This window comes from Bufo bufo, chromosome 4 (assembly GCF_905171765.1).
Source record: "Bufo bufo chromosome 4, aBufBuf1.1, whole genome shotgun sequence".
NCBI classification, from domain to species: Eukaryota; Metazoa; Chordata; class Amphibia; order Anura; family Bufonidae; genus Bufo; species Bufo bufo.
In genome coordinates this window covers 464,271,013-464,295,309 of record NC_053392.1, presented here as the reverse complement: position 1 = coordinate 464,295,309, position 24,297 = coordinate 464,271,013, and the positions used below count along the sequence as shown (strand labels likewise).

The 24,297-nt window shown below is 43.3% G+C and overlaps 1 protein-coding gene across 1 annotated transcript; it reads left to right on the top strand.

Annotated features, from left to right (window-relative positions):
* The first annotated feature begins 537 nt into the window (after positions 1-537).
* On the top strand, positions 538-23,812 carry ACAT2 (acetyl-CoA acetyltransferase 2). The gene is made up of 9 exons (XM_040429471.1): positions 538-679; positions 8,058-8,192; positions 8,969-9,150; positions 11,028-11,145; positions 11,242-11,385; positions 12,279-12,401; positions 13,451-13,605; positions 21,664-21,774; positions 23,545-23,812. Exons 1-9 carry the CDS (start codon positions 625-627, stop codon positions 23,716-23,718), a joined length of 1,197 nt encoding a protein of 398 aa, XP_040285405.1. The 5' UTR covers positions 538-624; the 3' UTR covers positions 23,719-23,812.
* The last annotated feature ends 485 nt before the right edge of the window (positions 23,813-24,297 follow it).

The following is a 24,297-nucleotide window of genomic DNA, read 5'->3' as shown; positions in this document are numbered from 1 at the left end:
AGTGGCCAACCCCTTTAACTGTATCACTGTCCTGAGGATGGTGATACAGTTGAATTGGGGACAGGGACCTGTGACCACCGACCAGCTACATGATTACCTGGTGTTCGTGCCTCAGATTGTTATGTACCCAGATAAGGAATATAAAGGAAGGACTTATGCTTCTCTTCCCTGCTGATCCACTTCTAGCTTTGGCTAAAAAAAAATGCATCAAAAACATTATTATTATTTTTTTAAGGCTGGGTGTAAATGTGAAGAAAACATCCTGGCCAGGGGCGTAGCTATCGGCTCATGGGCCCTGGTGCAAGAGTTCAGCTTGGGCCCCCTTCCCTCAGTGCGTTGTGTGTCTTCTTATGTGGCACAAGGGTCTTTGGGCCCCCTCAGGCTCCTGGGCCCGGAAACGATTGCTACCTCTGCACCCCATATAGCTACGCCCATGATCCTGGCATTTTCAGGATTAGAAAAAAAAAGCAACAATATCTCCTCCAAGCCAGTAGATGGAGCAGTTATCTTTTTTTCAGCAGCCGCCCTGTCATCCAGGAAGACACAGAGACTAATACTGCAGAGTGAGGCAGAGCCAGTGTCAGTATCAGTGTGTGTGCAGAGCGGAGAACATCAGCCTGGAAGATGAGTTCAGCACAGGATCCGGTGGTGATTGTGTCAGCCGTCCGCACTCCCATAGGTAAGATTGGAATGATCTAATTGTTACACCCACTATTTCCTCTAGGCTGTGCGCTCCTGCAGCCTGTCATACTGAAATACTCATTGTAATGCTGATTTAACTCTTGTTTTTCCCCCAAAGTGCACAGGTTGAGGTCCATTTGCACGCAGCAAACAAGTATTTATAATGACGGCCCTAGTGATGGGCAGTAAATGTCATTTACTGGTTGTGAGTCACATGAAATCGCCACAATCATTGATATGTGCATGCAGAAGTATAGCGACATTAGTGATTGCTTTGTATAAGGGGCTTTTCACACTGCCTCTGCGGTGTACCTTTTATATAGACTCCTAGACCCCCATTACACTGATGTTAGGGGTCTCCTTTTGGTGGTATTCGCTGGGGTTTACCTGTTTTTTACTGCGTTGAAATGGAAATCCTCCAGCCAGAAGCATCCGACGGACACTGGAGACTCCGTGTGAAGAGAGCCTTAGGCCTATTGCACACGACCGTATGGCTTTTTCAGTGTTTTGCGATCCGTTTTTCACGGATCCGTTGTTCCGTTTTTTGTTTCCGTTTCTGTTCCGTTTTTCCGTTCCGTATGGCATATACAGTATACAGTAATTACATAGATAAAATTGGGCTAGGAATAACATTTTCAATAGATGGTTCAGCAAAAAACGGAACGGAAACGGAAGACATACGGATGCATTTCCGTATGTGTTCCGTTTTTTTGCGGACCCATTGACTTGAATGGAGCCACGGACTGTGATTTGCGGGTAATAATAGGACATGTTCTATGTTAAAACGAAACGGAATGCATACGGAGTACATTCCGTTTTTTTTTGCGGACCCATTGAAATGAATGGTTCCGTATACGGACCGTATACGGAACGCAAAAAACGGCCAGTAAACGGGAAAAAAAAACGTCCGTGTGCAATAGGCCTTACATGGGCCAATGTTCGGGAATGAAAAATACTTGTTCCTGATGGTTGCCCCATGTAAAGGTGCTGCCAAGGGGACTGCATTTTTTATAGTGTAACTAAAACCGTCGCTTTCCGGTGTAAAGTAGCAACGGTCGCTCGTCCCGCATTCGACCTGTATGTGGTGCTCGTTCAGGACTGACATTGACCTGCATAAACCTCTGTCCACACATGACTGAAAATACGATGGAAAACCGCATGTATTAGTGAAATGGCTGGGATGTCACCCGCTCCATTTCAAAGTGTGAATTCAACTGCACAAACTGACACTGTAGATTTCTAATCCGCACCGCAGGTCAATTTACACTGTCATTTTTATATATTTTTTTCAATGCAGCGTGCGGATGAGATTTCTTAGAATAAGTGTACACGATCAGGATTGCGTGCGGATTTTCCGCGCGGAAAATCCGCACCGTAGGTCATGTACATTGTATTCTATGAGAATCTGAAATTCTCAATGAAAATCCGCAGCATGTCAATTTATTTTATTTTTCCTGACCGGATTTTCTTCATTCACTTAGTAAAATCCGCACCGAATCCGCACCAATTGCTGTAGATTGACCGCACAGATTTGCCTCCGCACGTGAATCCTGGAGATGTGCATGTACCCTTCTAATCTCCTTCATGTTGCTAGTACTGTACGACGCTGCAGATGGGCTGCCATGATGGTAAACTTCCAGCATTTCAGTCACCTAGCCTAAACCCCTATTATTATAAGCACCTATTATTTTTTTCTGCACTGTTGAGGGATATACGTTGTCAGGGAAACTAGAATATCACTTATTTCTGTTATACCTACAGACAGATTTTCTATCTACCAGTTTAGTCTATTGACATGAAGCTGATGATTATTATTGCTGTAGTCAGTACAGTCGCCTGTATTTATAAGCTTGAGTATTACTATAGTGGGTACAATCGCCTGTATTTATATAGCTGCTTGTTACTATAGTGAGTAGCTGCATGTATTTATAAGCTTGTAGTATTACTATAGTGACTCCAGTCACCTGTATTTATATGCTTGTAGTATTACTATAGTGACTAGTCACCTGTATTTATAAGCTTGTAGTATTACTATAGTGACTAGTCACCTGTATTAATAAGCTTGTAGTGTTACTATAGTGAGTACAGTCACCTGTATTTATAAGCTTGTAGTATTACTATAGTGAGTACAGTCACCTGTATTTATAAGCTTGTAGTATTACTATAGTGAGTACTGTCACCTGTATTTATATGCTTGTAGTATTACTATAGTGACTAGTCACCTGTATTTATATAGCTGCTTGTTACTATAGTGAGTAGCTGCATGTATTTATAAGCTTGTAGTATAACTATAGTGACTAGTCACCTGTATTTATAAGCTTGTAGTATTACTATAGTGACTAGTCACCTGTATTTATATGCTTGTAGTATAACTATAGTGACTAGTCACCTGTATTTATAAGCTTGTAGTATTACTATAGTGACTAGTCACCTGTATTTATATGCTTGTAGTATTACTATAGTTACTAGTCACCTGTATTTATATGCTTGTAGTATTACTATAGTTACTAGTCACCTGTATTTATATGCTTGTAGTATTACTATAGTGAGTACAGTCACCTGTATTTATATGCTTGTAGTATTACTATAGTGACTACAGTCACCTGTATTTATAAGCTTGTAGTATTACTATAGTGACTAGTCACCTGTATTTATAAGCTTGTAGTATTACTATAGTGAGTACAGTCACCTGTATTTATAAGCTTGTAGTAGTACTATAGTGACTAGTCACCTGTATTTATATAGCTGCTTGTTACTATAGTGAGTAGCTGCATGTATTTATAAGCTTGTAGTATAACTATAGTGACTAGTCACCTGTATTTATAAGCTTGTAGTATTACTATAGTGAGTACAGTCACCTGTATTTATATGCTTGTAGTATAACTATAGTGACTAGTCATCTGTATTTATAAGCTTGTAGTATTACTATAGTGACTAGTCACCTGTATTTATATGCTTGTAGTATTACTATAGTTACTAGTCACCTGTATTTATATGCTTGTAGTATTACTATAGTTACTAGTCACCTGTATTTATATGCTTGTAGTATTACTATAGTGACTAGTCACCTGTATTTATAAGCTTGTAGTATTACTATAGTGAGTACAGTCACCTGTATTTATATGCTTGTAGTATTACTATAGTGACTACAGTCACCTGTATTTATAAGCTTGTAGTATTACTATAGTGAGTACAGTCACCTGTATTTATAAGCTTGTAGTAGTACTATAGTGACTAGTCACCTGTATTTATAAGCTTGTAGTATTACTATAGTGAGTACAGTCACCTGTATTTATATGCTTGTAGTAGTACTATAGTGACTACAGTCACCTGTATTTATAAGCTTGTAGTATTACTATAGTGACTAGTCACCTGTATTTATAAGCTTGTAGTATTACTATAGTGAGTACAGTCACCTGTATTTATATGCTTGTAGTATTACTATAGTGACTAGTCACCTGTATTTATAAGCTTGTAGTATTACTATAGTGAGTACAGTCACCTGTATTTATATGCTTGTAGTAGTACTATAGTGACTAGTCACCTGTATTTATAAGCTTGTAGTATTACTATAGTGAGTACAGTCACCTGTATTTATATGCTTGTAGTATAGTGAGTACAGTCGCTTGTATTATTGCTAGTGACTACAGTCGTCTGCATTTGTACGTACACTGTGTATGAGGTGAGCACTGAACGGGCGGATCATTATAGTAAATAGGCGGGTTATGTGTTTGCTCATGAATGTTCAGTCACTAGATGTGGCGTTAAGGGAGGAGCCGCAACCGCAGTCAGTCAGCTTTTCTCACCTCTGCTGCTGATTGGCTGCTTGGCGTAGAACCATATCTGGTAGTGGCTTAATGATTGGTCACTGCGCTGACAAGTTCTTTACTCGCGTTCTGATTGGCTGTGGGCGTAGAACGATCGCGCTTGTCTCTAGTGTCAGTGGCTGCACGGGGTAGTGCAGTAATGAGCAGGAGCGGAGTGATTCGTGCGGGTCGTTGTCCTTACACAGCCCTGTCCTTATCATACTATATTTACCAAGTAACAAACTAGTTGTGTAACTTTACCTGGAGGTCATAGTTCCCAACTTCCTGGACGGTTAGAGGGGCAGGTTATACGGTTCATCGAGTAAAACACCCATGACTTTCTATCTGAACCTGGCTATTTTACAGGTTGCTCACATCAAATGTTTGCCCACTAACATATCACTTCGGGAAAAAAACCAAGATGCCAAAGTGTTGTACAGAGTACACTATGGTTTTCCATGAGTCCAGCAAAAAACCTATGGTACATGCACGCGTTCAGGATTCATGTGCGGAGAAACCGCATCAATTGGTGCGGTTTTTACTAAGTAAATGAAGAAAATCCGGTCAGGAAAAATAAAATAACTTAACATGCTGCGGATTTTAAAAATCTGCATCGTGTGCATTGAGGATTTCAAACTCTCATAGAATACAATGTACATGACCTACGGTGCGGATTCTCCGCACACAAATCCGCGCGCAGTCCTGATCGTGTGCATTTAGCCTAATGGTTCCTTTGTTAGCGAATGCTTAGATATCCATTTAGCATATATGTTGTGTATACGTTAAAGGGGTTTTCAGAGACTTTTTTTTATGCTGATCGGCGGATGTGTTGGCGCTTGCAGTAGCGGCGCCGCTTTCTCTCAGCTCATCTTACATTGTACAACGACTGTGTGTTTGGTATCGCAGCTCCGCTCCATTCACTTCAATGGGACTGAGCTGCGCCTAGGCCACCTGACTGATGAACATGTCATTTCTGGCCTAGGAAATGCTATGAGAAGGCTGCGGCACTACTGTGAACTCCGCCACCTTCTCCGACAGCTGATCAGCGGTGGGTCTCGGGTGTCAGACCCCCACCGATCAGATTCTGATGACCTATCCTGAGGAAAGTCTCTGAAAATCCCTTTAAAACGCATTAGCACACAAGTCTCCTAATCAATAGACTTGTGTAACGTTCAGTTAGGAACTATACAGGCAATGGAGAAATAAAGTTTTTGTCAGAATGAAAAGTTATAAACCTTTTACAGTATAGAGAAGTGATAGTGGAGGTCCGACCGATCAGACCCCCACTGATGTCAAGAATGGGGGTCTGTGTCACCCGTTCGAATGGAGTGGCAATTGAGCTTTCACATTGCTGCTTTAGTCAGTTCTTTGGGATGTGATAAAGCATAAGGCCCCTTGCAGACGAGTGAGTATTCCGCGCGAGTACAATGCGCCCACACGGAATCCGGACCCATTCATTTCAATGGGCCTTGTTTTTCACACATCATCTCAACAATCAGGAAATACATTGCTGCAAGTTTTATATTGTGGGTTTTTCGCACAGCCCCATAGTAATGAATGGGACTTGTGCAAAAAATGGAATTTATCCGGATGCAGCGCCTTTTTCACTGATGGTGGCTAGGAGATGTAGATAGTTATACTTCAGTTTTTCTGCACGTGCTTGAAAAACGCATCAAAAACTGATTGCATTCGCAAGGAGAACACAGAATACAGACCCTGACTCAGGGCTCATGCACACTAACGTTTTCTTTTTCTGCATCTGATCAGCATTTTGTGCTGGTCGGATGCGGACCCATTCGCTTTAGATGCGGGCAGCACCCTGTGCTGTCCGCATCCGTATGTCCCTTCCGCGGGACCTGCAAAAAAATAGAATATGTCCTATTCTTGTCCATTTTACAGACAAGGATAGGACTGTTCTATAGAGAAAATTCTGTTCCGCAAAATGCGGAATGCACACAGCCTGTATCCGTGTTTTGCGGATCCGCAATTTGTAGACCGCAAAACAGGCTACGGCCGTGTGCATGAGCCCTCATTCTGTATCGCTCGTGTGAAATAAGCCAAAAGCACCACAATTTCTGTTATTAGAATGAAAATAACTATGACAAATAAGTGCCTGTGCATGGTGTGGTCTGAACATGGGATCCACATGCAGATTACTGGTGATTGCCGGACTGCACTTGTACTTGCTGTTATTTCATTTATCAAGTACAGGTGCAGGCTGGCATTTAAAGGTAATCGACATGCGGAACCGTGGCCGGACCACGTCATATACAGGACTCCCCATTAGCAGAATGACTTCATTTACAAATTAGAGCAATCATTGTGAATTATTGACCTAAACCACTTGTCCAGCTGTACTGATAACAATGATCCAGATCCTTTGAGACTTTAGACCTCAGATCATTGGTCATAGTTCAAAAGGACATGCTTTGTGAAGGGTTAATAGGGCCATTTTGGAGATTTTTGCTACTTGCATGTATGGTAAGGTTATCACAGAGACATATAACATACATACAGTGGGCAGTCCATTTACAGAATACAGTTGTATTATGTTGGCAGCATCTGCAAGCGGCTGATAAAATGTCTCCTTGTAGTGCTATGAGAATTGCTCTCGCTTGGGAAAACAAAGTGGGGGGTCATTTATTAAAGGTGCCTCGCCACTGTTTGGTGAAAAAAAATAAACTTTAACAATTTTTTTATGCCCGTGAGACAATATTTTTGCACTGTGTTCGCCACTTGGGAGTGGCAGGGGCGTGATGGGGTATTTTGCAGATCACGGACCTATTCAACCCAGTGAGTCCACAGCGCAATACGGGATTCACGTGGCCGGTGCCCGTGCATTATGAACCACTATTTGCGGTCCGCAGCACAGGCACTATACGATCGTGTGAATCAGCGCTTGGGCCTCATGCACACGGCCGTGTTCCGCGGCCGAGAGCGGTCCGTGGTAACACGACCAGGATTCCTGTTGAGAGCAGGAGCGCACGGCGTCATTGGTTGCTATGACGCCGTGCGCTTCATGCCGCCGCTGCACTACAGTAATACACTCCTATAGATCATACGAGTGTATTACTGTAGTGCAGCGGCGGCATGAAGTGCAAAACCAATGACACCGTGTGCTCCTGCTGTCAGCAGGATACCAGGCCAGGATACCACGGAGGTGTGCATTCGGCCTAAACTAGAAGTGGATCCAGCAGGAAGGAGAAGGAGAAGTAGAAGTCCTTCCTTTTGTGTTTCCCAAAAAGAAATTAAAAAATCTGGCAAATCTGTCTGAGAGCCTCCTCCCAAAAACTCCATGTGAACCTACCCTAAGGCTCTGTTCACAGCACGTCTATATGCTGGGGAATTCTCACGATATGTACAGACGTCAATCCTGACATGGCAGATGTATACCGTGCTCATGGATTCTCATGTAATAGAAGAATCATATGATGATTTGATAATGGGCTGATAGTGATTATTAAAGTCAAAGTGTTGGGTTTTAGGTAAAAAAATAAACACTTTATCTGGACTGAATTCATGAATAATGGTATAATTCTATGTTGATAATGATGTACATTTCATCAATAGGTATATTCAATGGAGCCCTGTCAACTTTACCTGTTCACACCCTGGGCACAGTTGTGATCAAGGAGGCTCTGAAGAGATCCAGCGTTAATACTGATGAGATCTCGGAAGTAATATTTGGTCATGTTTTAACTGGAGGTAAGTGACTGAATATCAAAGGGTTATTATCTGGATGGTGATGACCGATAGAAAAAGCTGTCCAACCACGTAAAGATTTTCCCAGTCAGGACCAGCATTCTGGTTTTTCATCTCATCAGTCACTGCCTCCATCAGGACATTTTCAGGCATACACAGTTCATAAGAGTCAGGGCTTAAAGGGGTTATCCGGGAATTTGATATTGATGGCCTATCTTCAGGATAGATTATCAATATCAGATCGGTGGAGGTACGGCTCCTGGCATCTCCGCCAATCGACTGTTTTAAGAGCGCATAGGACTCGCTGTAGGCCGGTGACGTCACCGTACAACGGTCACATGGCCTAGGCGCAGGTTAGTCCCATTCAAGCTATCCGATGGATGGCGCTGTGCTTGGTAACCTGTGAGGAGACGCAGCACTAATTGGAGCTCAGCAGCCTTTTCAAGCAGCTTGTCTACCTCCCGACACCCCCGCTTAGCTGATATTGATGACCTGTCCTGAGAATAGGCCATCAATATCAAATTCCTGGATAACCCCTTTAAGCATGTGGCCGTTTAATCGATCCATGTTGTACACATCCATAATACAGTGCCAGACTAGTTTTTGATGCGCACCTATGATTCCATTAAATTAAATAAAGCTGCAGGGACTTCCTCCCAATAATGAAATTTGTGAGCCTTCACTAAAAGATTAGCAGCAGTCCACAACTAAATTGGGGCGAACAATTGTCTCATATTTTTATCTGTTTGCTTGTCTTATTGTATTGTTCTACATTGTAGGTACGGGGCAGAACCCTACACGACAAGCCAGTGTGGGTGCGGGAATGCCCTACTCGATTCCAGCCTGGAGTTGCCAGATGATCTGTGGGTCAGGGTTAAAGGCAGTTAGCCTTGGCGCCCAGTCTATATTAACTGGGGAATCTGACATAGTGGTGGCTGGTGGTATGGAGAACATGAGCCAGGTAAGAACATTGTGATATTCAAAGTATTGAGGAAACATGTCCAATCCTGTAAACTGCTTCAGATATTAAATATGTATAAAAAGCTGTTTAGCCACATCAAAGTGCAAGGTTGTAAGCTTTGCACATCATTATAAATATGGGTGTATTAAGTGACTTTTGTGATTGACATCACTATAGGACAGGTGTGGTTAAACAGTACAGCATAAATTAGCAGAGTAGTGACTAGTATATCAAAATGTTGGATCACCATCCAAAGCTGTTTTCCCACTGGACTTAAAACTGGAACAGGAAAATGTCCCCTCAAATATGCTCCAGAAATTTCCACCATGTATTCTTGTGGGCAGGGAGGAGGATCCTTAGCCATGCATGGTTCAGAAATGGAACAGAATTCTTCTGCTATGGAAAGTTTCTGCGGTGTTTTCGATATGCAATGTGGATTTTGGGGAAATTTCTTCATAGACTTATATCCTATGTGAGCTTCTGCAACACAAATCCGCAGCAAGTATGCCTCTGTTGCGGATTTTGTGGTGCATTCTTATATCCTGCAGGATCTGCAAAAGGACCTTCAATGACCTCATCGCGCTCACCACATGGTGAGCGCTGTGAGGTCAGTGCAGGTCCTGCTGAATGAAGATGGAAGGTCCTTCTATCTTCATTCAGCAGGACCTGTGCTGACGTCACCGCACTCACCACGTGGTGAGCGTGATGACGTCATCGAAGGTCCTTTTGCAGGTCCTGCAGGAAGAAGAAAAAAGACGATACCAGCTGCGCGATCAAGTGGATGAGGTGAGTTTATTTTTTTATTTTTTTAACTCCTCAATGGACATTTTAGTAAGCATTCTGTATTAAGAATGCTATTATTTGGCCTTATAACCATGTTAGAAGGGAAAATAATAAAATCAACAGAACACCTAACCCAAACCCAAACTTCAGTGAAGAAGTCCGGGTTCGGGTCTGAGTACCACATTCAGTTTTTTGTCATGCGCGAGCAAAACACATTGCATTCGCACATAAAAAACTGAACAATGGAACGCAATCGCAGACAAAACTGACTGAAATTGCGTGCCTACTCACGCAGGTTTGCCACAATGCACCCGCAACGCATCCGGACAAAATCTATGGCGCCCGTGTGCAAGGGGCCTTAGAGTTTTGCAGCAACAAGTACCCAGTCTGTTCACTGATTATAATCTTTCACAAAAGAGACTTACTCATGTGGTGCTATTCCCACCAGTAATTACAGGTGTATTCCCATAAATGTCACCACACCTCTGGGGCCTGCACTTAACTCCAGAATGGGGGTCTCCCGTTCTCCCTAGTGAGTCGGCCGCATCCAGGCAGAGACTTTTTGTAGAGGTGGCTATACATGAGCACGGCTACCTCTCCATTCATTATCAACTTCAATACGACAAGTTGCCACCTCACTAGGCATGTTGAGGGACTCAAAATAGGAGCAGGTCCCACAGGTAGGATGGGCATCTATCATATATTTACTGAATATCCTGTGGATATGCTGTAAGTGACTACAACGGGAATATACTTCTATAGACCGATTACTAGACTTGTGACAGATCTGGGAGGGAAAGATTGTGCCTACACATAATATGGCTGTTAGTCAGAAACTTAATTGGCCAAACGCTATCCCTCTGACTATCTTCAGAACACTAGTATGGTCATTTTTAGGTGTGGTTGAAGGTTATATGGCACAAAAGTGTAGTGTGTGGACTCCTAATATAGGAAGTGCAGAAATCAACTGGAGACAGTGGCAGAAACGGTGTCCATAGTAAGGGTTACTTAATGCTTAAAGGCGCGCACTATGCCATCTCCTTTATTCTATCATATCAACGTGTTCTTTTATTTCTGCATAACTTTGCTTTCAGGCTCCTCATTTAGTCTACATGCGAGCAGGCGTAAAAGCCGGAGATGTCTCCTTGCAGGACAGTATTCTTTGTGATGGTCTTAATGATGCATTTTACAAGTATCACATGGGAGTAACTGGTAAGACTATAGTACTGTAAACTGCCGACAAATTCTCCAACTTATCCATGTAGTCTTTAATTTGTATACTTATCTTTACCAATCTTGTCTTTGTAGCTGAAAATGTGGCCAAGCAGTGGAATATCTCCAGAGAGGAGCAGGACCGGCTTGCAGTCCAGTCACAGAACAGGACTGAAACTGCCCAAAAATCTGGGTATTTTGACAAAGAGATTGTGCCTGTAGAGGTTCCCTCAAGGAAAGGTATAGTATAAATCAGTTGTGTCATAGTGATATCATGTACAAGTAATTCCATAACTGTATGCCCAGTATATCCTGCTTCTTTAGGGTCCATTCACACGTCCGCAAAATGGGTCCGCATCTGTTCCGCAATTTTGCGGAACAGGTGCGGATCCATTCATTTTCAATGGGGCCGGAATGTGCCGTCCGCATCCGCACTTCCGTTCCGCAAAAAAATAGAACATGTCCTATTCTTGTCCGCAATTGCGGACAAGAAAAGGCATTTTCTTTGAGAGTGCCGGCGATGTGCGGTCCGCAAAATGCGGAACACACATTGCCGGTGTGTGAATGGACCCTTAAACTGCATCTGTCAGCAGATTTTTTTACCTATGAAACTTGCTGACCTGTTACATGTGCGCTTGGCAGCTGAAGGCATCTGTGTTTGCCCCATGTTCATATGTGCCTGCATTGCTGAGAAATATGAAGTTTTAATATTTGCAAATGACTCTGCTCTCATTCTGTAACTGCCGCACCCCTGTACTTTGACAGGGCCAGGTACTGAAAACGTCCTCACACATGGCCCTATCAATCAAAGTGCAGAGGGCATGGCAGTTGCAGAGAGAGCAAAGCCTTTAGGCGTAACAGTAATGCCCCATTGTTCCTAGAGTCTCATTTGCATATATTAATGCATCATTTTTCTCAGAAATATAGGCACATAGGACCAACACAGATGCCTTCAGCTACCAATTACACATGCAACAGGTCAGCCAGTTCCATAGGTACAAAACTGCTGACAGATACCCTTTAAAGTGTCCTTGATTTTGTAAAAACTCAATAAAAAAAAAAAGTGAATTTGCAAAATGTGTAGATGCTGCTTAAGAAATCCGTCTGTATTAACTAAATTTCATGTTAACCAGGCCCTGTGACTGTAACAACAGACGAGTTTCCTCGACATGGCAGCAGTTTAGAAGGAATGGCAAAACTGAAACCCTATTTTGTGAAGGACGGGACTGGTACTGTAACGCCAGCTAATGCCTCAGGTTTGTAGTGTTGTCAATAGCAGTTCTGACCTCAGATATTAATAAGTTATACTGTGGCATTGGAAGGTTCAGAAAGAGACAATACAAAACCAAAGTCATTTTCACATGCATTACAAAGGGTGAAATCCACAGCATAAATCAAGATTTCTTTAAAATTTCCTCCACTTGGCTGGTACTGTAAAACTTTGTAAAATTGCCACGCTCAAATCCACAACATATCCTTCTCACGTGGAAATACCTTAAAAGGGTGCTTAAATAGCTTGTGATCGCACTGCAGTCTTACGCAGGTTCAAACTGCGAATCCACATGCGATTTACTAGGTTTAGTAGTAAGAAGGGGAGGATTTCCGGTAGGTTTTATGTGATTATTGCACAAAATCCAACATGTGATTTCAGGCCATCCCATAGGAATATGTCAGATGCAATATCGCACAGAATGTGCATATACAGAAGACTTATTATGTATTTCCTTGGTGTAATTACTGTAGCCCACGTCTTCCAGTAGCCATCAAGTCAGATCTATGTACAGCTGTATACAGTATCAGTAGATAAACCGACATGTGGAAGTTGCGATTGTCATTAGGTGGCTGATGGAAAAGAGCACAATTCCTGATTAGAGGCATTGCTGACTTCTAAAGTCTGGATACTAACGGGGTATAGACAGTACCTGGCCTGGAGAGGTGTTGTGTGTTGGTTTTCTCCTGGCTCTGCTGCTCTACGTTTGTATAATACAAACGTAGAGCAGCAGAGCCAGGAGAATTTAAACTGATATCCTGTTCATAAATTCGCTGTGGTGCTGGTAATATCTTCTACTGCTAATGGGATATTTTTTTATTGATTACCTGCAACAGAGAGAGCCCCAAAATCAGCATGTACATCAGTAACATAGCATCTTACCGTTGCTATTTATTCAGAATTACATACAAATAATGGGTCCTAAGAGATGGCTGATATCTGCAGGACTGTGGAGGCATCTTGTAATAACGATAGAATATCCTTATCATTTTTATAAATAAGGGCGATTAATAATAAAATCCGCATTCTTCTCAGGTATTAATGATGGAGCTGCTGCAGTTGTTCTGATGAAGAAATCCGAAGCACAGCGCAGGCACCTCACACCCCTGGCACAGATAGTCTGCACTGCTCAGGCTGGCTTGGATCCATCTGTTATGGGAGTTGGTCCAATTCCTGCTATTAGAAAAGCTGTAAGTTTCTCCAGTGACTGATATAAAGGGAACCTGTCGTCATCAAAATTCTGTGTAATCTGCAGGCAGCATGTTAAAGAGCAGGAGGAGCTGAGTAGAATGATATATAGATTTATTGTATTTCACACATTTAAATTCCGGTTTATTCTAGATTTGAAGTCAAGGAGGTGGTCCTGTCAGTGATTGACAGCCTTCCCCCCTATGGCTGTGTATACAGAGATAGCTGTCAATCACTGATAGGACCGCCTACTTGACTTCAAAGTCCAAAATTAGCAGAAATTTAAATGAATTACAATTTTTTTTATTGAATTCTTTCCTATAAAACTATATATTAATCTGCTCAGCCCCTTCTGCTCTGTAACATGTCTGCTGTCTCAGACATCATGTTATATGTAACAGGCTCCTTTTTAAAGGGGTTATGAAGACACCGTATCCCTTATCCACAGTATAAGGGACAATTATCTAATCAGCGGAGGTCCGCTCACTGGGGACCCTGTTGCTCACAAGAATGGGGGCCCATTCTCATCCATTTGAATGGAGCTGCGTTCATAGGTGTGTACACCGCTTCATTCAACTACATGACATAGATCTGGATGCAGTGGCAGTGTGCACATGTGACGGCAGCTTATTTCAAACAGGGAGTATGGGTCCCCGTTCTCATGATCAGTGGGGGCCCCAGCGGTCGTACCACCGCCAATCAAACACTTATCCCCCATCCTGTGGATAGAGGATAAGTTGCATTTAACCCCTTAGTGACTAATGACATACTGTGTACGTTATGATATGGTGTTAGTTACCGCATCATGACGTGCACAGTACATCATGAGATGAAAGTGTCACTGCAAGTTGCGGTGACACCGGCATCTAAACGGGTGTCACCAACAGCAGAGCTGTCCATGCACCCGTCAGGGGACCAATCACCGCGGTCCCTGCTTTCTGATCGCAGTGATTGACTGACCAATCGCAGTGCGTCCTGCCCTGCAGGCAAGAATCGTCCAGCACAGCTCCGATCTCCTTATTCTGACAGTTACCCTTCAGGAGATCAGAGCTGCGCTGTTCTGGTCTCCTGTCAGAGTGCCCACAAGTGCCACCAACACCCGACAGTGATCCAAACACACTCCCTTCCCCTGACACCCCATCCTCCAACCACCCTTCCTCCCCACAGAACTTCAGTATGTTTGTTGTGTTTTTTTTTTTTTTATAAAATAGCTAGCCAGATAGCTTGAAATAGTTGAGGTTAGAGTTAGGCATTTGTTAAAAAAAATATATAATAATAATAATAAAATATATATATATATATATATATACACACTGCTCAAAAAAATAAAGGGAACACTTAAACAACACAATGTAACTCCATGTCAATCACACTTCTGTGAAATCAAACTGTCCACTTAGGAAGCAACATTGAGTGACAATCAATTTCACATGCTGTTGTGCAAATGGGATAGACAACAGGTGGAAATTATAGGCAATTAGCAAGACACCCCCAATAAAGGAGTGGTTCTGAAGGTGGTGACCACAGACCACTTCTCAGTTCCTATGCTTCCTGGCTGATGTTTTGGTCACTTTTGAATGCTGGCGGTGCTTTCACTCTAGTGGTAGCATGAGACAGAGTCTACAACCCACACAAGTGGCTCAGGTAGTGCAGCTTATCCAGGATGGCACATCAATGCGAGCTGTGGCAAGAAGGTTTGCTGTGTCTGTCAGCGTAGTGTCCAGAGCATGGAGGCGCTACCGGGAGACAGGCCAGTACATCAAGAGACGTGGAGGAGGCCGTAGGAGGGCAACAGCCCAGCAGCAGGACCGCTACCTCCGCCTTTGTGCAAGGAGGAACAGGAGGAGCACTGCCAGAGCCCTGCAAAATGACCTCCAGCAGGCCACAAATGTGCATGTGTCTGCTCAAACGGTCAGACTCCATGAGGGTAATATGAAGACCCGACGTCCACAGGTGGGGGTTGTTGCTTACAGCCCAACACCGTGCAGGACGTTTGGCATTTGCCAGAGAACACCAAGATTGGCAAATTCGCCACTGGCGCCCTGTGCTCTTCACAGATGAAAGCAGGTTCACACTGAGCACATGTGACAGACGTGACAGAGTCTTGAGACGCCGTGGAGAACGTTCTGCTGCCTGCAACATCCTCCAGCATGACCGGTTTGGCATTGGGTCAGTAATGGTGTGGGGTGGCATTTCTTTGGAGGGCCGCACAGCCCTCCATGTGCTCGCCAGAGGTAGCCTGACTGCCATTAGGTACCGAGATGAGATCCTCAGACCCCTTGTGAGACCATATGCTGGTGCGGTTGGCCCTGGGTTCCTCCTAATGCAAGACAATGCTAGACCTCATGTGGCTGGAGTGTGTCAGCAGTTCCTGCAAGACGAAGGCATTGATGCTATGGACTGGCCCGCCCGTTCCCCAGACCTGAATCCAATTGAGCACATCTGGGACATCATGTCTCGCTCTATCCACCAACGTCACGTTGCACCACAGACTGTCCAGGAGTTGGCAGATGCTTTAGTCCAGGTCTGGGAGGAGATCCCTCAGGAGACCGTCCGCCACCTCATCAGGAGCATGCACAGGCGTTGTAGGGAGGTCATACAGGCACGTGGAGGCCACACACACTACTGAGCCTCATTTTGACTTGTTTTAAGGACATTACATCAAAGTTGGATCAGCCTGTAGTGTGTTTTTCCACTTTAGTTTTGAGTGTGACTCCAAATCCAGACCTCAAATTTTTGTGTGATTTTGTTGTCAGCACATTCAACTATGTAAAGAACAAAGTATTTCAGAAGAATATTTAATTAATTCAGATCTAGGATGTGTTATTTTTGTGTTGCCTTTATTTTTTTGAGGTGTGTTTGTGTGTGTATGTGTGTGTATATATATATATATATATATATATATATATACACTCACCTAAACAATTATTAGGAACACCTGTTCTATTTCTCATTAATGCAATTATCTAGTCAACCAATCACATGGCAGTTGCTTCAATGCAGTGTGGTGTGGTGTGGTCCTGGTCAAGACAATCTCCTGAACTCCAAACTGAATGTCAGAATGGGAAAGAAAGGTGATTTAAGCAATTTTGAGCGTGGCATGGTTGTTGGTGCCAGACGGGCCGGTCTGAGTATTTCACAATCTGCTCAGTTTACTGGGATTTTCACGCACAACCATTTCTAGGGTTTACAAAGAATGGTGTGAAAAGGGAAAAACATCCAGTATGCGGCAGTCCTGTGGGCAAAAATGCCTTGTGGATGCTAGAGGTCAGAGGAGAATGGGCCAACTGATTCAAGCTGATAGAAGAGCAACGTTGACTGAAATAACCACTCGTTACAACCGAGGTATGCAGCAAAGCATTTGTGAAGCCACAACACGCACAACCTTGAGGCGGATGGGCTACAACAGCAGAAGACCCCACCGGGTACCACTCATCTCCACTACAAATAGGTAAATGAGCTACTTCCAGCAGGATAATGCACCATGTCACAAAGCTAAAAATAATTTCAAATTGGTTACTTGAACATGACAATGAGTTCACTGTACTAAAATGGCCCCCACAGTCACCAGATCTCAACCCAATTGAGCATCTTTGGGATGTGGTGGAACGGGAGCTTCGTGCCCTGGATGTGCATCCCTCAAATCTTCATCAACTGCAAGATGCTATCCTATCAATATGGGCCAACATTTCTAAAGAATGCTATCAGCACCTTGTGGAATCAATGCCACGTAGAATTAAGGCAGTTCTGACGGCAAAAGGGGGTCCAACACCGTATTAGTATGGTGTTCCTAATAATTCTTTAGGTGTGTATGTGTGTGTATATATATATATATATATATATATATATATATATATATATATATATATATATATATATATATATTACTGGTAATTAGATAGAATTAGCCATAGTTTAGTTAGCCTGAGTACTGGCAGTTAGATAGAAATAGTCCGGAGAAGTGTTAGAGTAAGTTAAAAATCGAAGGGTAAAAATAAAAAATAAAATATATACAGTACAGACCAAAAGTTTGGACGCACCTTCTCATTCAAAGGGTTTTCTTTATTTTCATGACTATGAAGGCATCAAAACTATGAATGAACACATGTGGAATTATATACATAACAAACAAGTGTGAAACAACTGAAAATATTTCATATTCTAGGTTCTTCAAAGTAGCCACCTTTTGCTTTGATTACTGCTTTGCACACTCTTGGCATTCTCTTGATGAGCTTCAAGAGGTAGTCCCCTGAAATGGCCTTCCAACAGTCTTGAAGGAGTTCCCAGAGATGCTTAGCACTTGTTGGCCCTTTTGCCTTCACTCTGCGGTCCAGCTCACCCCAAACCATCTCGATTGGGTTCAGGTCCGGTGACTGTGGAGGCCAGGTCATCTGGCGCAGCACCCCATCACTCTCCTTCATGGTCAAATAGCCCTTTGGGGTTGTAGGTGATGGAGCATGTGACGGACCATGTGATGACCTGAGTGACGTCACCACAGGTCCTTTTCCTGCACACAGCAAAGAACAAGACAGAAGAGATGCCGGGCTGCGCGATCAAGTGGATTAAGGTGAGTTAAATAATTTTTTATTTTTTTTAACCCCTTCAGCGCTATTGTACTATGCATTCTGTATTCAGAATGCTATTATTTTCCCTTATAACCATGTTATAAGGGAAAATAATACAATCTACAGAACACCGATCCCAAGCCCGAACTTCTGTGAAGAAGTTCGGGTTTGGGTACCAAACATACCGATTTTTCTCACGCGCATGCAAAACGCATTACAATGTTTTGTACTAGTGCGGAAAAATCGCGCATGTTCCCGCAACGCCCGTGTGAAAGAGGGCTTAGTCCGCTGCAAAATGTGGTAGAATCATGTCATCACTGCAACCTTAAAGGGATTTTTTCACCAGATTTAACCCTATTAACCTAGCTGACATTAGCGATGTGCTAATGCTAGCTAAACCTAACTAGCCTATTCCTACTTTTATCTATGCCCCCGTTACGCCAGAAATCAAACTTTTATAATATGCTAATTAGCCTCTAGGAGAAGGGGGGGTTGTTACTGCTCCTAGAGGCTCCGTTCTCCCACCTTTTGTCGTCTCCCTCCAAGTCCTGATTGACAGGGCCAGGCAGCGCTCGCATCTGTCTGCCAGCCATGTGTTCTTGTGAAATCTTGCGGCGTTCAGTATTTGGCACAGGCGCGGTGAGGAAGCTGGCAGCCTGCGAGTGTCTTTCCCTCACTGCGCCGAAAGCTGAAAGCAAATTGTTGATTAAAGGGAATGTTTACAGGGGTTTATCAAAATCCACATTTGTCCATGCTGCGGCGAGTACCTTTCACCGATTCTTACCCTATGAACTAACTATACAGATATGTAGAGCGGCGCCCGGGGATCTCACTGCACTTACTATTATCCCCGGGCGCCGCTCCGTTCTCCTGCTATGCCCTCCGGTATCTCCGCTCACTAAGTTATAGTAGGCGGAGATACCAGTCCCTAAGTTATGGTAGGCGGAGTCTGCCCTAGCGCTGGCCAATCGCAGCGCAGAGCTCACAGCCTGGGAGGTTATTTTCTCCCAGGCTGTGAGCTCTGCAATGCGATTGGCCAGCGCTAGGGCAGACTCCGCCTACCATAACTTAGGGAACGGAGATACCGGAGGACATAGCAGCAGAACGGAGCGGCGCCCGGGGATAATAGTAAGTGCAAAGAGATCCCCGGGCGCCGCTCTACATGTATGTATACTTAGTTCATAGGGTAAGAATCGGTGAAAGGTCCTCTTTAATGTCCCTTTACATAGGTCTAATGACCAGGCAATTGTTGCGAATGAACAATTTGTTTCTAATAATTGCCTGATCATGAGTGGAGATGAGAGCTGCATTTACATGCAGCAATCACCTCTGCTGTATGGGGCTCTGCTGTTGTTCATCCCCATCATCCCTCATTGTTTCTGGGCAGCAGACCAACGTTCACACAGGACAATATGCTACCCAGTGATTTAGGGTGCAGTGCAGCATTAACAGTACTTTCACCCATTCATCTGTGGCACTTTAACACAGGGCTGTTATCCGGAACGAACATTCCTAGGAACACCCCTTCCTGATAATTGCTCTAATAATTGGCCTGTGAGAAAACTGATCATGGAGGCTCTATGCAGTCACCTTTATTCTGATATTGAGAGTTAAAAACTTCTCGTAACTTCAGGAGCAAAAATTCAGCTCTGTCGTGCATATGTGTACAGCAAATGAGTCAATGAGCCACAATGTCACCAGTTTGAGTACATTACTGTTAAAGAGAACCTGTCGCAGAGCAGGAGGAGCTGAGCAGATTTCTATCTAGTTTTGTGGGAAAAGTTTCAGCAAAACCTGTAATTTATATATTCAAATCTCTGTTCTGTTGCCCATGTGGGCGGCCTGATTAGTGACTGATAGCACTCGCTGTGTTAGAGCTTGTCTCACTTCAGCAAATGGCATTTATCATGTAGAGAAAGTTATTACAAGACACTTACTAATGTATTGTTATTATCCATATTGCCTCCTTTGCTGGCTGGATTCATTTTTCCATCACTGTTATACATTGCTGGTTTCCATAGTTACAGACCACCCTGCAATCCATCAGTGGTGGTTGTGCTTGCACGCTATAGGAAAAAGCTATGGCCTCTCTGGTGGCTGACACCGTGGGCTAGCACATAGACCAGAGCTTTTTCCTATACTGTGCAAGCACAACTGCCACTAATGGATTGCAGGGTGGTCGTAACCATGGAGACGAGTAGTGTATAATGTGATGGAAAAATGAATCCAGCCAGCAAAGAAGGCAATATGGACAATCAGAATACATTAGTAAGTGCCTTGTATTAACTTTCTTTACATGATAAATGCTATTTGCTGAGGTGAGACAACCCCTTTAAGGTTCCCTTACACGGGCCAACACAACAGGCAATTATCAGGAAAGAATGGTTTGTTCCAGATAATCGCCTGCTCTTCAGAGGAGGTGAGAGCTGCATATACACGCAGCAGTCTAGAGATTGCTAGTCCCCATGGCATAGAGGATCATTGCTTCTGCACAGCAGATACCTGTTTACACAGCAAAGTTAGAGAAAATGAAAGATGCACTCCTCTAGGGGGAGGTGCAGTGGTATAAGGGTGAGAACCCACTAATAGTCAATATGAATGAAACCACTCACTCTCAAAGTAGTATGCAAAGGTAGGTTTATTTAATGCTCCTTTATACCAAGTAGGTATATATCTCAGGAATGCAATCAAGAAAAAAATTATTTCAAAATAAGAAAAAAAAAAAAAATATAAAAAAAATGACACAGGGCAATTATCGTGAATGAGTGCTGGTGATCCTAGGTATGCTCCATCCGGATAACTGCCCCGATTGTTGGCCCATCTCGCACATGGATGGCATGTTGTTTGGATGTGCCACCTTTGTCAGACAGGTGGAGGTCCAGTGGGACACACGGCTATCTCTCGAACTGGGCCTTTTCAAGACTCCCATAGAAGTAAATAGAAAGCATGCAGCGCTTTAGGGTTGCGTTCTCCATCGCTTTGTAAAGCCCCGTACTAGACCCGCACTTATGTGGCATATCCTAGCAACATGCCATCGATGTGTGAGATGGGCCAGCTGATGTCAGTCACTGATAACATAGCTCACTTGGGCAACAGATCTCAAAAAGCGCAGAGATTCAAACGTATCAATTACAATCTGCTCAGCTCCTCCTGCTCTATAACATGCTGCCTTCAGTTTGCACTGTATTTCATGGTGACAGGTTCTCATTAAAGGGGTATTCCCATCATCATAAAGTGTTGGCTTATACTAGTGATATGACATCACTTTATATCAGTGGGGGTCTGACCTCTATTGACCCAGAAGTGGCCACAGAACTTCTCTTCCCTGCTCAGCACGGCTCCTGGCTTGTAGCATTACTTTGGCGTTTTTTATGGAATCTGTGTCCCAGCCTTGTGCAACAACTTGTGGTTTTACGATTGTACCCATAGCTGTCAAGATTACGGTATATTCTTGACGTTCATCAAATTGACAGACTTTCATGTTGTATCTTGCAGGTTGAAAAGGCAGGATGGAGCCTCGATGAGGTGGATGTATTCGAAATAAATGAAGCTTTTGCAGCTCAAGCCTTAGCAGTTGTTAAAGAGCTAGGACTGAGCCCTGAAAAGGTTAGTCTTATTAAAATGCTTTCCATTATATATATCTAAAGGTAGGAATCCAGTGTAGTCATAATATGTGCAGACCACCTGACAGTCCTATCAAACTACCATTGATTTGAATGTTGTCACATTTCTATTAACAAATCTCGACAACAGAAGACCTTGAAAACCACTTTTTTTTTTTAATCTGGAAAATATTTTAGTGGAACAAACTGCACGAGAATATACAGTAAAGTACATTTCTTGTTAATATAATTGGGGAACACAGTATTGTGGTTGTATGGCCATAGGAGGTTGACACTAGAAATAAAAAAAAAAAAAAAAGAAGTTGGCTCCAGGTGGGCAATACCCTCTCCACAGACACTAGCTTTATCGGCTTTAGTCTAGCGTTTGTAGGAGGCAGACAAGACCTGCTCTTATTTTCTCCAGGTTTTGCTGCAATTTTTTGGGTTCTCTCTTCATAGCCATTATTACAAATTCCCTCCTTCCCTTGAGGTTGACTGCACTCCTGAGGAGAATGGGATTACCATCTACTACTGCTCGTAGAGGGCTTCATCTTACTCCACCTGGCCTGCGGAGGAAGGGGTCTTCGTCCCTTTCTATGATGGAAATTCACTATTCCATATCTCAATATGTCCAGCTCACCAGAGCTTCTTTGGTAACCCCTTTGTCCTGACATACTCCTGGGCTCCACTTATGGGTTCACCACGGTCATGACAATTTTAAGTCTGGGACAGTTCAGGGTTCTACTTGCCTGGTTGTATTCCTTTTCGCTTGCTGAGTATTCCTCAGGGTCTTCCATTAGCCCTTCTTCTTTAATGCGGTTATTGCGTTGGTTCAGGAGCGAAAGCGACTATGTCAGCACTGTCAAGCTGGGGGTGACTTAGTCAGATAGTAAAGAGCTAGATGCTCTAAGAAAAAGAACAGTTCAAAAAGAAACCAGCAGGTGAGTTGGCTCTGCCCAGGTGGGTATAGCCAACTTTTTTTTCATTTCTAGTGTCAGCATATGTATGAGATTCTACTCTTGCATGGAGCAAGAAATGTCACGGCATGGGAACCAAACGGATTATAAGACTGAATATATTGGAACAGCATATAGTTAGGAAGGGTGCATGTCTAGCTTGCTGTAGTACAAAGTTAGATTTAAAAGGTAGAGAGGATACTCTTCCCTTAAAGGGGTTGTCTCATCATGGACAATGGGGGCATATCACTAGGCTATGCCTCCATTGTCTTATCGGTGCGGCTCCCCATAGAAGTGAATGGGAGCGTACCGCGCATGAGTGGCCCCTGCTCCCATTCATTTCTATGCGGCCAACGGAAATAGCCGAGCCAGCGCTTTTTGCTGCCCCCATAGAAAATGAATGGAGGGCAGCTGCACATGCCATGGACGACTGATTGACCATAATTTCAAATGTATGGCCAGTTAAAGGTGTAAGTGATTTTTCCCAACTAATCTTGAGGTTAAATTGTTCAAATTATATACAGTGCTTTTTGCAATGAAAGGTCTGGGTCAGCAAGAAATAGGACCATATCTTCTGCATAAAGACCCACATTTATACAAGCATGGGTGGGTCCTCAATGCGCACACTGACAACCACCTTTTATGTACTACGTCAATAAGAAGTAGAAAAACTTTTTCTACTGATGGGAATTAACCCGTTTTGAATAAAACTCTGCATTCAGGTGGCTATCTAGTTGTAATGTTGGGGTAATTAAGTACTTCAAGATACAGTATGTAGCCCTGTACCCTTCAGTTACATGATTCTGTTTCATTTCCAGGTTAACATCCAAGGAGGAGCTATAGCGCTCGGCCACCCTCTTGGAATGTCTGGCTGTCGTATTCTGGTCACTCTTCTTTATGCTCTAGAAAGAACTGGTGGGAAGAAAGGAGTTGCTTCCTTGTGTATTGGTGGTGGTATGGGAATAGCAATGTGTGTGGAAAGGACAAGTTAATTCATTTCAATATTCTGGGTCACAGAGTGCTCATTATTATAGACACTTCAGAAAGCACTTGTTCCTATGGAACATAAGTGACAAAAGAAAAAAAGTACATTCCTCAGATTATCAGCTACTTTTAGCCTCCACTTATTTTATGCAGTTTCCTTTTTAATTTTGAATCACTACTACATTTAATAGTTTACCTGATGAACTGACGTTTAGCACAAGTGATCACCTCATTTGTACCTTTTACCCCCTCCCTGCCGTATTGCGGACCCGCAATACACGGGTGCCGTTCCGTGAGCATTCCGGATGTGGACCCATTCACTTGAATGGGTCCGCAAATCCGGAACGGAACCGTACAGGGTGTTTCGTCCCGTACTTCTGTTCTGCAAAAAGATAGGACATTATCTATCTTTTTGCAGAATGGCCGGATCGCGGACCCATTAAAGTGAATGGGGCTGCAGCACAACCACGGGGTGTGCAGGGGGCCTTAGGCTGAGTTCACAAGTCGCTTCAAACTTTCTGCTTGTAATCCGCAGTGTGAACGGACATGATGAAGATTTAAGAACTGCGCCATAGATCAGTTTCTGT

What these genes read in the sequence shown, in the direction of transcription:
- ACAT2 (XM_040429471.1), top strand. Translation starts at nt 625, where the DNA reads ATGAGTTCAGCACAGGATCCGGTGGTGATTGTGTCAGCCGTCCGCACT. An exon ending in GTATCACATGGGAGTAACTG is followed by an intron (nt 11,146 to 11,241) that starts GTAAGACTATAG and finishes TTGTCTTTGTAG; the next exon opens with CTGAAAATGTGGCCAAGCAG. An exon ending in AACGCCAGCTAATGCCTCAG is followed by an intron (nt 12,402 to 13,450) that starts GTTTGTAGTGTT and finishes CATTCTTCTCAG; the next exon opens with GTATTAATGATGGAGCTGCT.